This window comes from Furipterus horrens, unplaced genomic scaffold, assembly GCF_987537825.1.
Source record: "Furipterus horrens unplaced genomic scaffold, mFurHor1.1.pri manual_scaffold_3, whole genome shotgun sequence".
Taxonomy (NCBI): Eukaryota; Metazoa; Chordata; class Mammalia; order Chiroptera; family Furipteridae; genus Furipterus; species Furipterus horrens.
Genome location: NW_028327173.1, coordinates 32,991,933 through 33,006,920, shown reverse-complemented (window position 1 = coordinate 33,006,920; position 14,988 = coordinate 32,991,933). Strand labels below are relative to the sequence as shown.

The 14,988-nt window shown below is 36.5% G+C and overlaps 1 protein-coding gene and 1 long non-coding RNA gene across 5 annotated transcripts; both read left to right on the top strand.

Moving 5' to 3' along the window:
• The first annotated feature begins 423 nt into the window (after window positions 1-423).
• LOC150014867 (putative selection and upkeep of intraepithelial T-cells protein 1 homolog) lies at window positions 424-11,548 on the top strand. Of its 4 annotated transcripts, XM_090269419.1 has the most exons (7): window positions 445-502; window positions 2,339-2,419; window positions 3,252-3,333; window positions 3,986-4,333; window positions 4,887-5,168; window positions 9,796-9,906; window positions 11,228-11,548. In XM_090269419.1, exons 4-7 carry the CDS (start codon window positions 4,087-4,089, stop codon window positions 11,398-11,400), a joined length of 813 nt encoding a protein of 270 aa, XP_090125545.1. In that variant the 5' UTR covers window positions 445-502; window positions 2,339-2,419; window positions 3,252-3,333; window positions 3,986-4,086; the 3' UTR covers window positions 11,401-11,548. The 4 variants fall into 4 exon arrangements, with proteins under 4 accessions (XP_090125544.1, XP_090125545.1, XP_090125548.1 ...); XM_090269422.1 differs by lacking the exon at window positions 2,339-2,419 and having other exon boundaries at window positions 475-502; XM_090269418.1 differs by lacking the exons at window positions 2,339-2,419; window positions 3,252-3,333 and having other exon boundaries at window positions 424-502.
• A 114-nt stretch (window positions 11,549-11,662) lies between these two features.
• Window positions 11,663-14,771, top strand: LOC150014866 (uncharacterized). The gene is made up of 3 exons (XR_016509702.1): window positions 11,663-11,726; window positions 13,922-14,133; window positions 14,710-14,771. It is a non-coding gene; the product is annotated as an uncharacterized LOC150014866 (long non-coding RNA).
• Window positions 14,772-14,988: the final 217 nt, after the last annotated feature.

The window sequence follows — 14,988 nt, the reverse complement described above, 5'->3', positions numbered from 1 at the left end:
AAATAATACATAAAATTATTAACAAGCTTTTTTATTTCCACCGCAATTTAATCTCATCAAGAAAAAAATTTAAAAAATACTTTCCTTACTTTACCATGCACATTTACACATTTATGCTTTTGTGCTTGCCATTTTTTATCTCCTCCCCCAATTCATTCACTTAGAATATATTTTTTGCTCACTGGATAAAATGTTCACTTAGTAGGTTAGGTTACAAAGTGAGAGATAAAAAGTAGAGTGTGATTTAGTAGGAGAAAGGGACTGAGAAGACCTTTTCTGATCAGAACATGTTGGGGGAACATGTCATTTTGTTGAACACTGAGAGGTTGTCCCTTTTTATGTTCTTGATTTAATTTCATGTATCTTGACAACTCCTACCAATATCTCATACTGTATGACTTTCTTCTCATCTTTTTTCCAGGCATGATGAAGCTTAAATACTCTTTCCGTTCTGGGTATTGTCTGGGCTTTCTTCTTCTACAAGTGATCACATCAACATCAGGTGAGAATATCTACTCTCCTCTTACTGAGTCACAGCTATGGAAAGAACTCACGGCAGACTTCCAGAGTCTAGTTCAGCATGTAAAAAGCTTGAAAGTCATCACTACATCCTAACACCAAGTTAGAAAACTGAAAAAACTAAAATCAACAACTCTTTTTAGGTCTAATAGGAGAGTGAGGTCACAGGACAAATTGCTGTCCTCCAACAGGGGAAGTTAGACAAGTGGCAGAGTTAGAAACTCAAAACCTTCAGACCAGAAACCTCTGTGGGAACCAGTACCAGGGTAGGAAGATCTAAGCTGTAATTACTGAATTGCTATAGGCTCACTGCGGACAAGTCTGAGTCATAAACTCCAAGAAGGCCCAGAGAACTCACTTTTTTGATTTTACCTCCAGTATTTTTACTAGGATCTCACAGTGAATATTGCAGAAAAATCCCTTTACATTTTAGGCAGAGAGAGGGGACAAGTAACCATTTTTAAATATGGTATTCTTAACAAGACCTGCCTTCAAGACAGACTATTTAACCAGAGCCTAACTTATCAGTGTTCTATTAGAGTCTGACTGACCTAGAGGCAGAGAAATATCCAACTTCAGCCCACCTAAGGAAGAGGGGTAGGCTGAAATGCACTCATGAAGTTCATAGCCAGGGACATAGACTCACTAAAAGACTGAGATCTAATCACAGGACTAAAGAATACTCTCCTCCCCTTACACTTATCCCCCACATTTTTCTGGGAATGTCCTGATTTCTTACTCACCTCTGGACACTTTGCTGGACATATGATTCTTGGTTAACAGTTCTGGTTTTGTTTTCCTTTCAGCATTTTGTAAATATTATTCCACTGCCTTCCAGTTTCCATAGGTCTAATGAAAAATCTGCTTATAATCCCTCATATGTGATGAGTTGCTTCTTATTTGCTGCTCTCAAGATTCTGTCTCTGTCTTTTGAAAGTTTTATTTGAAAGTGTCTATTTGTGATTCTCTTTGAGTTCATCTTAATTAGATTTTGTTGAACTTCATGGATGTTTAGAGTTATGGCTTTTATTATATTTGGGGAGTTTTTAGCCATTATTATACCAAATGTTCTTTCTGTCTCATTCTCACACTCTTCTCCTTTTGGGACTCCCATAATATATTGGTCTATTCAATGATGTCTCAAAAATACCTTAAGCTATGTTCCCTCTTTTCAATCATTTTTATTTCTGTCCCTCAGACTTAATAATTTCCATGGTCCTGATTTCAAGTTCACTGATTCTTTTGCTTTCTTTTTAAATCTGCCTTTGAATCCCACAAGTGAAGTTTTCATTTCAGTTGTGTTTTTCAGCTCCAGAATTCCTTTCTGTTTTCTTTTTAGGTCATTATTTATATTCCCATTCTGTTCATACATATTTTTCTTAACTCTCTCACCTCTTCCTATAGTTTTTTGAGCATCTTATGACATTTCTTTTAAAGTTTTTAATTGTGGATCTGCCATAAGGTCTTTTCCAGAAGAGTTTCTGTTTTGTTTTGTTTTTGTTCTTGAAATGTGCCATATTTCCCTTTCTTTGTATATTTTGTGAATTTTTAAATGAATTTAATGTGTTAACTCAAAATCTCATTCCCCTTCTTTCCCAGGACTTGTTGTTGGCTTTCTGTTGTTTTCTTTATTGTTTTTGTTTTGTTTTATTTTATTGTTGTAGTCTGTGTGCCAAGGAACACCATGAGGTGTAAGCTTCAGGTCTAAGACTTTTATAAGTCTGTCCCTTTTCTTGGGCATGTGTGGTCATTTTCTAATTTCCCTCATATATGCACCAGCTTTTGAATACTTTAATCTTTAATATCTGCTTCCCAAAAGGAGAAAAGAGAAAAATGAAGTGTTACTAAACAGCAAGAGGGGCCCTGCTGTTACCCTCTAGGCAGAATTCCAGAAGCAAAGGTTTGGTCATAAAAGAAAGGAGTCTTTATTTTAAAACTACACAATTTTGGAGACATGCACTAGTCACTTAGCCTATTACTTGAGGCTCAACTTTTTAACTCCTGAGTTTCCTTATCATTCCCCCTATTAGTTTTTAGTTATATTATTTCTTTTTTTATTTAAAAAATATTTTTTTTAGAGAGAGGGGAAGGGAGGGAAAAAGAGGGAGAGAGACATTGATGTGGATGTATGAGAGAAACATTGACCAGCTGCCTCTCGCATACCCCCAACTGGGGACCTGGCCCTTAACCTAGCACGTGCCCTGACCAGGACTGAAACTGGTGACCTTTCATTCTGCAAGCTGGTGCTCAATCAACTGAGCCACACCAGCCAGGGCTAGTTATCTTATTTATATAGAATTAGTTTACAAACTAATACAATGTAAGATACAAAAGCTACCCAATTTTTGGAGAATGGCAGGCTTCTGCCTCAGAGCTTGTCCCTTCTAGAACACCTGAAGAAGAATAACCCTGCCACCCTCTGCCAGGCCAGCCTGATCCTAGCTGTGCCTGGAGTTTCTCCTTCCATCCAAAATCCATCCAAAATACTGTCCTTGGGGAAATGCACGCAGCTGCAGCAGGATCATCCAGGCATCTTCAAGAAAGAGAGCCCAAAAGACAGTCTCTGCCTTCCTTTTATTTTAAATCTGCTGGCCCATAATTCCACATGCTCCAGAGGTACTCAGTTTCTTAGACAATCCTGTCCTAGACTGTTTACCATTGCCTCGAGCAACCTCCTCTTATTGTCCCTCCTTAATCCTCCCCAGTGATCTGATCTGATCTTTCTGTATCAGGAGTGAATGAAAGGATGCTGACCCTTTAAATTCTCTGGTGTCACTTCAGTTAGAGAGGAGGGGCTTGAAAAAATAGGAGAAGGTACATCAAAAATGGCCACTTGCCTCTTTGTCTTCCAATCTCCATGGTTGGAAGCAGCAATCAGTGATCACAGCACAGAACCCCAGTTTTTGAAGAACAAGTGTGTTTTGTTTTATTTATTTATTGTTTGTTTGTTTAGTCATTCATTTATTTATTAATTTCCTACTCTGGCTCCCATAAGCTATGTGAAAGCTGCTCCAAGGAAAGTTGCACAGCTACCTGCCATGGGGATGAGGGTGGGAAATGGGTAGATGCTATTGTGATATTAGCTGAAATTGACCAGAATTAATTCAGTTTATCATCCAACATTTCCCCTGGTAGCTGAAGGCCTCCAATAGACTCCAGAGTTCCACAATAGTTACCTCAGGCAGATTCTGCCAGTGTAATGATTGTCTAAGTAGAGAGTCATATTCCTGGTGCTTTTTGTGCTTCCATCTTCCCACAACCCAAGTGAGTATATTTTAAAGAGAATAATGTAGTAATATTGGTCTTTTTAATGAATAAAATTTTGATTTAAACAGAAGGGGATATATCCAAAGCTGGATATTTAAAATGGCTAGGTCAGACAGGAAATCTACAGTATGTTCTTCCATATATAGCAATGGAGATCCTTTTGGCCGCAAACTTATCCTAGTTTTTTCTTTCTCTACAGAAAACTGGACAGTGACCATTCCCACGGGACACTTGGTGGCTACAGTAGGAGGACAGGCTGAGCTTAGCTGCCAGTTATCCCCCCCACAGAGTGCAAAACACATGCAAGTGTCCTGGTTCAAGAGTAATCATTACAAGCTTGTTCACCTATACAGAGATGGCCATGAGCTGAATGGGGATGCTGCCCCAGAATATGTGGATCGCATAGAGCTTGTGAAAGAGGCCATTGGGGTTGGCAAAGTGACTCTCAGACTTCATAATCTCAGCATTTCTGATAATGGACAATACCAGTGTTCATTTAAGGATAGCGACTTCATGGATGTGGCCAGCATGAACCTGAGTGTAGCAGGTAGGTTTATGGTAGAACATTGCATATCAATGACCTTGTGGCCCCATAAGCTGAAATAGGTGGAAAATATATTATTTTTTTCTTTTTATTTCTTGTCTTTTTTATATTTTACAAAATACTTAAGGTGTATAAATAGCAAGAAAACCCCCTATACCTACTTTAAATATATACTATCAGTAAGTAAACAGTGCTGGGCGGGTGACCAAAGATAGTGTAATTTGTAGCTTGGATATGAAATTGAGTATCACCCCTTCTTATACCGCAGAATACAGATTAATGAGACCATTTTCCTTTCAATTTTCATTTTTGATCAATAGTTTATTTTTTATTGTATTTTTCCATAACCATTTATCCCCTTTATACCCTCTTCCACCTCCACTCAACTTGCCCCCCGCCCTGCTCAGTCACCACACTATTGTCCATGCCCATGAGTCCTTGTTCTTTTTAGCTTGATCCCTCCACCCCAACCCCACCTCCAGAGCTGTCATCCTGCTCTCCATCTATGACTCAACCTCAATAAAATAACTATCTTATTTCTGTCTCATTTACCCAGCATTAGGCTTGGAGACACAGGTCCATATTCAGGCTGCTAGCACTGGTGGACTTACGGTGGAGTGTAACTCAGGAGGCTGGTTCCCTCAGCCCCAGATGGAGTGGAGAGACAACAAGGGAGAGGTGGTTCCACATTCATCAAAATCCTATTCACAGGATGGAGCTGGATTATTCTACATGAAGATGACTCTTCTCCTCAGAAACGAATCAGAGAACAATGTGAGTTGCTACATTCGCAACCCTCTGTCAGGTGAAGGGAAACAAATAAATATCTTCTTATCTGGTGAGTGTTTGGTAAAGTTTACTTGTCAATAAAGTACCATATAGAGGAACTAAATGAGAATGTTAAAAAGCTTTGTACATTATCAAGCAGTATTTGAATGTGACTCTTTAAAATTGTTATGGGTGTTGGTAGACAGATATTGTCAGGTGCTGAGAGGAGGGCTTGAGAGGAAAAACAATTAGAAGGATAATGACAACCCATAACTGAAATACACATTACAGCTTTAAAGGGAAGTTCATTATTTCATTAGACCCTCACAATATTGTTAATGCAAGAATTTTCAAACCTGTAGAGAATTTTTATGTGTTTATTGTAGCCAAACTGATGACACGCCTGGGAGCAAGATCTCAAATGCTTGCAAGAATGAGTTTTACAGTTCTTTTTATATGCTTGGAATTAAGGAGGAAATATGAGGAAAATTACACGGAGGTGGGAGAAAGCCAGTGGGGGAAATCTCCATGATTAGGCTACATGATAGTTAACAAGATTGTGTGATCCATTGAGGGTGGTCATGCCTCCCAGGATCCTGACAAAGATTACCCTTACATTTCTAAGGTCTGTTAATCTAGATGTATAAGAACAATAGACATGGCTTGATTAAGGTGAAAATATACCTTTTACTAAAGAAGTTATAGGTGTAGGGTATGATTACCCACCATGACTTTCCCAGTTAGGACTCTATGATCAAATCACCCTGTGAGATACTTCTGGCCAGTGATTTATTACAGAGCCCCATTTTCATTTACAGTATTAATGTGTAAGCTTGACAAGTTTTTAGTTCAGTGACTTGAAGGATGTCACTTCCCTTCCTGACTATAGTTTTCTCATCTTAGAAAGAAGTATAATTATGCTGCATAGGTTTTTGTGACATGTTGTAATACAAATGTATTAGTAGAAGCAAAAATCTTTGCTTACTATTATTTAATATTAATAGTACTAATGCTGTCTTTAAAACTTCCTGAAAATTCAGTAAGAAAGGATTATTACAGCCATTTATAAGTAGCTAGGTGTTGAGAGAAGCCAGTCAAATCAACAGTAAATAAAATGTGGAACTAAAGCTGGACATCAAAGGCCAAACAGGAAAAGGCTATGTCCTATGTGTGACAAAGGTATACCCTTAGCTAACACCTATGCAGAGAAGTCTAGGTTGATTACAGGAATAGAGTAGTGGGTCTTCAGATATCACTTCAGGGAGTCTCTTTCTAGCCTGAATATAGGCACAATCTTTTATCTTAAAAATCTTTTCTAATCTTCTTGGAGGATTAGAAAATAGACTGAAAACAAACAAACAAAACAAAACAAAACAAAAGAAAAAAAAACACCTGTTACCCTGGTGAGATAGGAGTCTGTAACAATGATATGGGAAATAGGTATGGAGGAAAAGATAGTAACAGTTGGTAAGATTCTATAAATATTTTAAATAAAGTGCTGATGGAACTTACTGATGGATTGAATAAATAATGAAAGAGAGGAATAAACAATAATCCTAAAGGTAGGGGCTTGAGCCATGAAGGATAAGTTTTCATGTACTGAGATGGGGGAGTTTGTGAGAGGAGCATATTTTGGAGACAAGAGCATGCCTATAAGACATGCAAAGGAAACTGTTAGATATGCATTAAAGTTTTGTGGAAGAGACCAGCCTTGAGACATAATGTGAATGTCTTCAACTACAAAAAAAAATGGGAACAGAAAAAGTAGAAAAATAGAATCCTAGAACTGAATTTTGGAGCATATCTTTTAGATGTCCTTTGGATGAATAAGAGAAACCTGCAAAGTATCTGAGAAGGAATAAGGAAAGAGGTAGGGAAAAACCAAATACAGCAGGCAAAGAGCAATATTTAGAAGTATTTGTTTTGATGTCACCCTTTTATTAATGAGAAACATAATTTCCATTAAAACCTCTTTTTAATCTTCCTAATGTTTTTTATTATTTCACTAAAGATAGTTGGTTTCCTATGTAAATTAACAATTGTATATTGATAGATAAATTCAAATATTAGTTTCAAATAGAATTGAAATTAGAATAGGCTTTAAAATAAGCATAACATACAGAAGGTCCATAGGCACATGAAAAAATGCTCAACATCACTAGCCATCAGAGAGATGCAAGTAAAAACCACAATGAGATACCACCTTACGCCTGTCAGAATGGCCATCATCAACAAATCAACAAACAACAAGTGCTGGCGAGGATGTGGAGAAACGGGAACCCTACTGCACTGTTAGTGGGAATGCAGACTGGTGCAGCCACTATGGAGAACAGTATGGAATTACCTCAAAAAACTAAAAATGGAACTGCCATTTGAACCAGTGATTCCACTGCTAGGATTATACCCGAAAAATCCTGAAACCCTAATTCAAGAGAACTTATGCACCCCTATGTTCATAGCAGCCCTGTTTACAATAGCTAAGTGCTGGAGACAACATAAGTGCCCATCTGTAGATGAGTGGATCAAAAAACTGTGGTACATTTACACAATGGAGTTCTATGCAGCAGAGAGACAGAAGGAACTCCTGCCATTTGCAACAACATAGATGGAATTAGAGAGAATTATGCTTAGTGAAATAAACCAGGCAAAGAAAGCAAAATACCACATGATATCACCCAATACAGGAAACTAAAGAGCAACACAAACAAATGAACTAAATAGGCAAAGACTAGAACAGTAGTCAGTAGGGGGGAGGGGGGAGGGAGAGAAGGGAGTTAAATAAGGAAAGGGTCTAGTCAAGGAACGTATATGAATGACTCATGGACATGGACAACGGGGAGGGATACAATTGTGGGAGAAGGGATGGGCTGGGAGGGGGGAGCAATGGGGTAAAAATGGGACAACTGTAATTGAATAATCAAAAAATAAAATTAAAAAAAAGAGTCATATCTGATGCAATTAAATGAATAATAACTAAAATGGAATTACATAATTAATAAATTTTGAAGAAAAAAAACTTTCATGGACTATGTGAGCAATATTGTTATCATTTTTCACATTCTATATAATAAATAAAGATCTCATACCTTTATGCAATTCACAAGTATTAAACAAGTTAAAATTTAGCATAAATATGAAATCTGCACAAACACTGCATAGTAAACTTTGCTTTTTCTGAAAAGCTATCCAAAAATGTTGTTGCTCTCGTTAAAAAGTACCAAATATATGGTGCAGGCAAAAAAACAACCCAAAGGCAAATATGTAAGATATTTTCTTAATTATATACTAGAACAAATATATAATAATAGAAAGTAAAAATGCCCAAGGAAAACCTTGGAAAAACATTAAATGCATAAAATGCATAGTCACAAGCCAGATACAGAACCTACTTGAAAACAACGCATACTCTCTGTAAAAGACCTCAGAAGAACATAAATATCTGTGGAGGAAATATTTCGTTTTGAATGCGAATATTTACATCCATAGAGACAAAAACAATCCAAAATCAATATAGTCATTTCATTATAGTCAGTTATTAAATAAATGGTTTTTTATTATAATTCACATAAAATATATTCGTTTCAGGTATAAAACATAGTGATTGGGCATTTATATAACTTACAAAGTGATCACCCTGGTAAATCCAGTACTCACCTGGTACCATACATAGTTATTACAATATTATTGACTGTATTTCCTATGCTGAACTTTGTCTCCCCAATGTATTCTAGTCAGTTTTTTAAATCTGATAAAGTAAACTCTACCTCCTTATTTATTTAAACTTCTTTCTACCATTTATAGATATTCTTTCTTTCCTACTAACTTCAAAATTACTTATCAAACTATTTTTTTTAAAGGACATCCAAAGGATTTCTGTCTGAGATGTCTTTAAATGAAGAAAGTGATTAAGAATAATTTGTGGTAATTTATGACCACAGGCTATTATTTACTGTCACAGGAAAAGGCCATTCTACCAATAATAAAAATTAAGAAAGGGAGAATGAGACCCAGGTCATAAGGAAACAGTGTATACCAAATTATAATGTATGCATTTTAGTGCATTATTTAAAAGATGAAACAGTTCTTGTGTAATGTTGAAATAATTGTCTATACCTCAGGAAGAAAGACTCATGCATATAACTCTATGCAAAAATAAATTTCATATGGGTTAGAAGTTAAATGCTACAACTGAAACACACACTTTTGAAGGAAAATACTGTATTAGAAAGAACTTACCTAAAATGCAAACCATAAAAGGAAAGGAAGATCTATTTGTCTTCATTACCTTTACGCCCTAAGAGCTCCCTAGATCCTTAGGTTGTCTTAAGCCATTGAGCTTCTCAACTCCCAACATGAGTTTTGGAGTCCATGATTCCATTGATTGTTTCCTTTATAATCAGGGAGTGTTTGTACTGGAATATTAGCAAGAGACAAGAGAGACATTTCTTTCATTCCACTATTGCCTCTGTTTATGTTCTGTGCCAAAAACACTCAATCCCAGGCTCTGTACTTGCCAGGAAACTAGTTCCACTGATCTTTAGCCCTAGAGATCAAATACAAAAGTAATAAAATAAAAAGAATAAAGAAAATGCAGGATCTGAAGGGGAATCCTGCTTGTTAGCAGTAAAATTTCTAATTCAATAGTGGTGCATGTCATGGGTTTATTGAACTTCAAATTGCTCTGCTTTTTCTTTCAGATGCCCTGTTTCATCCACACCCCATCTGGCTGATAGTTTTAATTTCACTTTTGTATGTGATACCAGTTTTCATTGTTATGCTCATTGGCTGTCAATGTTTCAAAAAAACAGGTAACTGCTGCAACAAGGCTGTAATCATTTAGTGCATCTTGTTTAATGTGATGCCCATGTCACATGGAGTGCTTAAGCAAAGCTGTATGACATTTGTCAATACATGCCAAGCCTTACATAGAATGACTTAGGGTTTGTTTCTCACTTTACAAGTGTTAAACTTCATACCTGTCAATTATGAGCTTCCCAGGACAACGAATTTTTTGAGGAATGAGGGTCAGTATGTCTCCCAAACTACTTAGGCCCCCAGTTACTTCTGTGCCCCAAAAGGAGTGCTTTCTCTCTTAGATAAGAGTCTATTCCGTCAAAATGAGGTGGATCCAACCTCTGCTTCAGTCAGAATAATTTAGTGATGGACAAATCCTGAGTTTTGCTCTAGGATACATTTCATTTGGTCATAATATTTTTGCCTGCACAGATTGCCATTAATTTTTAAGATACTACCTCCATTCAAAGACTCGAACAAAACCAATGTGAAAAATAAATAGGTCTCTAAGCTAATAAGTCTTTTGTAACCAGACTGATTCCTTGGGTTTTATGGCTCAGGTGAATGACTATATCATTTTTCCTTATGAATATGTTACTGAAGATACAGTAGATAGAGTGGCCCATCAGGTACAAGGACATTAAAGACAACTTTTTCAAAAAAATGACCAAACTCATTTACAGCTGAGTAAACTGCTATATTAAGGATGTGAATTTGGAGCTTGAGTAGACAATTTAATGGAGATGAGTCAAAGGAGAAGATATAATCCATTGTGCTCATTTTTCTATCAGATCCTTAAAACCTGGTACCACACTTAGTCAGCTCCTACCGTATGCTAGGCATTGTGATAATCATTTTACAGAATTTATCTAAATTAATCCTAAAAGGCAGTGCTACTATTGTCAGCATTTTATAGATTAGATGTCCTGGCTCACACAGTCAAGATTGGAATGCAAAGGTGTTTGGCTCCAATTCTCATGATCCAATCACTGGGCTTCTCTCCAGTATTTGGTTTCAGGTTTCTGCCTGCACAGCTTAATGGTTGAGGAGGCTATCAACTCACATGGCAGCCTGTTACATAGTTATTATGGGAATTGCCTGCATTTTGAAAATCTAATCTACTGGTACATGTTACCTACCAATTAGCTTTTTCCCGCTTCCCTATGAAAGTTTTTTAATGAACTGAGATCATAACTTGACTACAACTGAGTTCCTTTAGAGTACCTGATTGTACCTTTTTTTACTTTGGAAGGTGATATAGATCAAAGAATAAACGGATACATATTTTAGTAATATACGAAAAAAACATTTTAATCCTCTCTGTTTAACTTGTAGAAACAAGCCGCTTGACAGTGGAATTCAAGCTGAAAGGTATAAGTATGTTCAGAGTCTGTGGATACAACAGTTTTTTTCTTTCAGCCAATTCAGTGTCACCACAGCTCCATCTGGTCAGTCTCACAGCCCTCAGAATCCCCACGGATCTGGTGAAGTCTCCTGGGGCCTCATGAGAACTAGGAACGGGAACTCCTCTTAGCCCGATTAAGAGCAACAAATCCAGTCCTCCCAGGCCCTGCCACCTCCCACAAATTAAATACGCATCCAGAGCCTGATCTAGATTGAGCGTACATGGGGCAATGACTGCTTTTTCTGATAATAGTCCTTAGGCCAGTGATGCCCCCCGATGCCTGCATTCCTCATTTATTAATTCTAACCCTCTCTCTTCTAGTGTGCCTACGTGACTTCATTCGTTTGTTGAACACAGTTTGGGCTCAATTAATATGTTTTGGAAGCCTTTGTATAGTGCCTGCTATGTATCTGCTATCCCGGAGAAGAGGTAAGTGGGTCAGTAGTGGGGGACTCTCTCTTTTCCTGGAAATCTGGGTTGTTTATCCAAAGCTGTATGACTCTTTCATCATCCCCAGGAAGAACAGTGGTTTGGGTGACATTACAGAGGACCAAATTCCAACACTAAGATTGTTGTGGGTGTCAAGGACTGAAGGTCCTGTAACTGCTGCCAATGTGCTCAACTGTGCTTGAGGACATAGCGCTTTCTGCTACAAGGAGGGAAAAACGTTCTGGTGGCAGAAAACATGATTGGGTCCAACCACTCATTTACTTTATTGGAGCCACTGATGGTGTACATTTATGACTCTAGGTCACCGTTTCTTATCTATTTGGGGTTTAGTGTCTGTACTGAATATATAATGTCAGACATAAATGTTTTCTATCTGAGTAATATTCACACATACCTCTTCAGTTTGCATGCAATTTCCGAAGGCCTATGAAACATTGAAATTCTTCCTTGGGCCTATTGCCTATGAAATGAGGCAATCACTTAGAGATCAAACTGATAGAAGAATATAATAATATTCAAAAATATTATATTGACATTTGACAATTCTTAATTGTCTAGAGGACTCTAAGGAAATGCATATATAGGTTAACTACCATTAAACAAGGGGGAAAAAGCCTTTATTTTACTTGAGACATTGTTTTCAAACCACAAAGGACAAGTTTAGAGCATTAGTGTGGTCACAGCAGGACTTTCTCTCTGTCCACTTAGTCCCTGTCCTCATGCTCCATAGGCCTTGAACAACAACACGCATGGGCCTTTTTTTCAATTCTTTCTACTGAAAATTGCAAAACCTTACCTTCAAACTTATTAAACCAATGGATAAAAACACCATATTTTTAGTACTAAAGGAAAATTAAGGTTTGTGTAAACAAATCAAGTACTTGGATAAAATGTGGGGGAAAAAACCAGTAAACACAAGTTAAATTTCCCCTGGATGCCTTAATTTCAACCAAGTCTTAGTTCTCCCTCCTGAAGATTCTTTAGGAGCAAATATGAAAAACCAAGAGACCAGGATACAGACCAACTCAACCACTGCAAGAGATGTCTGAGGCAAATATAAAATATTCCTGATTATAAAGGGAATCTCATTTTAATGATCACATAGCTGTGGTTAGCGTTTAAAAAAATAAATACCTAGAAATTGATCTGGGTCATGTGTTATGTATATGTCTAACTTTACAAGAAACTGCTCAAGTGTCTGTATCATTTTATGGATCACCAGCAATGAATAAGAAAGCATTTATTCCTCATGTTTTCCAATATTTGGTTCCTGTAGTCTCTCTAATTTTAGATTAGTGTTTGTAGTGGTATCTCATCTTGGTTTTAATTTGTCTTTTTCTAAGATTTCATATAAATGGAATCAGACAATATATTCTTTTTTGACTGGCTTCTTTTACTTGGCATATTGTTTTAAAAGTTTATTCATGCTTTAGCATGTATCAGTTCTTCATTCATTTTTATTGCTGAACAATAGTCCATTGTGTGAATTCAGAACATTTTACTTATCCATTCTTCAATTAATGTACCTTGGGTTGTTTCCAATTTCGGCTACTATTAATAATTCTGTTATAAACATTGAGTAAAAAGAAGATGAATATCATTCCATTTATTTAGATCTTACACAGTTCTTTCAACAATGTTTTATGATTTACATTGTACAAGTCTATTTTGTCATTCTATTCCTAGGAACTCTATCTTTTTTATCATTCTGAAATGTAACATTCTTTTAAAATTATAGATAACATACAATATTATATTAGTTTTAGGTGTACAACATAGTGATTTGGCATTTATATACTTTATGTATAATCTTCCCATCTTAGGCTCTATAACTTAATGACACTTGCAAATACTCTTTTACCACATGAAATACCAGGCATTACATTAGATGTTGACTATCTTTGGAGTCCATTATTCAGCCTGCTGCCATGTGCTGTCCTTTATGAAAATTGAACAATGACTCCAGGCCCAGAGGTCAGAGTCATGAGTCACAAAGAATTATCCCTAAGACTTGAAACCTAATGGAGTTTGCCTGGTTGAATTTTGAAATTGCCGAGAGTGGTAACTACGTTTTTCTTCTCATTTTCTCTGTCTTTCAATGGGAATGTCTATAACTATTTTCCTGTACTTATTGCACCATTATATTTTAAGGCAGATAATTTTTTTTTTTTTAGTTTCACAAATCATGATGAAAAGGAATTTTACCCTAGGACAGATTATACTCAAAGCCTTACTCATCTACCTCCAAATTTACTTAGTTTGTCGGACAATATCAGTTCCTTGCAATTGCAGGACTTAAGTCCAATTTCCTAGGAGATTATCTGCAGGGGACAGAGGGGCTGCCTGGATTTCTTCAAATGGTTTTTGTCATGATCTTCTAGCAATGGTGGGTCTAGTCCCTTTCAACATTTGAAATCTCTGACTTCTTCTTCCACATATTTCTGACTGCAGCCAGAGAAAGTCTCTGATTTTTTTTTTTTTTTTTTGGCTCATATGATTATATTTTCCCCACCTAAATATTCCTTGATAATCTCATTTCAAGCTTCATAACCTTAATTCTGTCTGCAAAGTAAGTCTCCTTTTTCATGCAATGTAACATATGTAGAAGTCCAGGAACAGGAGATTGGGTATCTTTGGGTGATGGCCATTCTGTCTATGACAATCTGTGTCATTCCCAAGTCTTTACAACTCTCCCAAACACAAAATCCACTCTACTCATCCAGGGTTCATCTTATTGCAACATCAACTCAAAATTAACAATAAGATAATCAAAGAATGTTAAAGAATCTATTCTATATAGTTGTTATGGTTGACTGAATTAGTCCATTTTTAGTACTAAAATAATAACTTCTAAAGAATAAATTATCTGTACACATAAAGTTACATTAAATTTTAGTTCCAGAATATTCTCTTACCCTAGTTCTCACTTCAATTAATTTTCTAATTTTTATACCTTTCTCAGTCTCTCTTTCAGATTCTCTGCTTTCCTTATACAGTGAATGGACAACTGATCTTATAAGTATAGTATTTGTGCTGATTATGTTGTATGCTGTACTTATCGTTTATTTGTGCCTGACAGTAAAAGGTAAGTGGTCAGGGTTAGTCATGACTCTATCATTTTTCCAGCACATATTTATATTCTATTTCTTGTAAGGCTTCACTTTCTGCCTGTTTGTTAGCCCAAGGTTCATCCTCTTTTCAGAGAAAAAACAACATAAGTCGTCCCAAATTATGTTTTGTC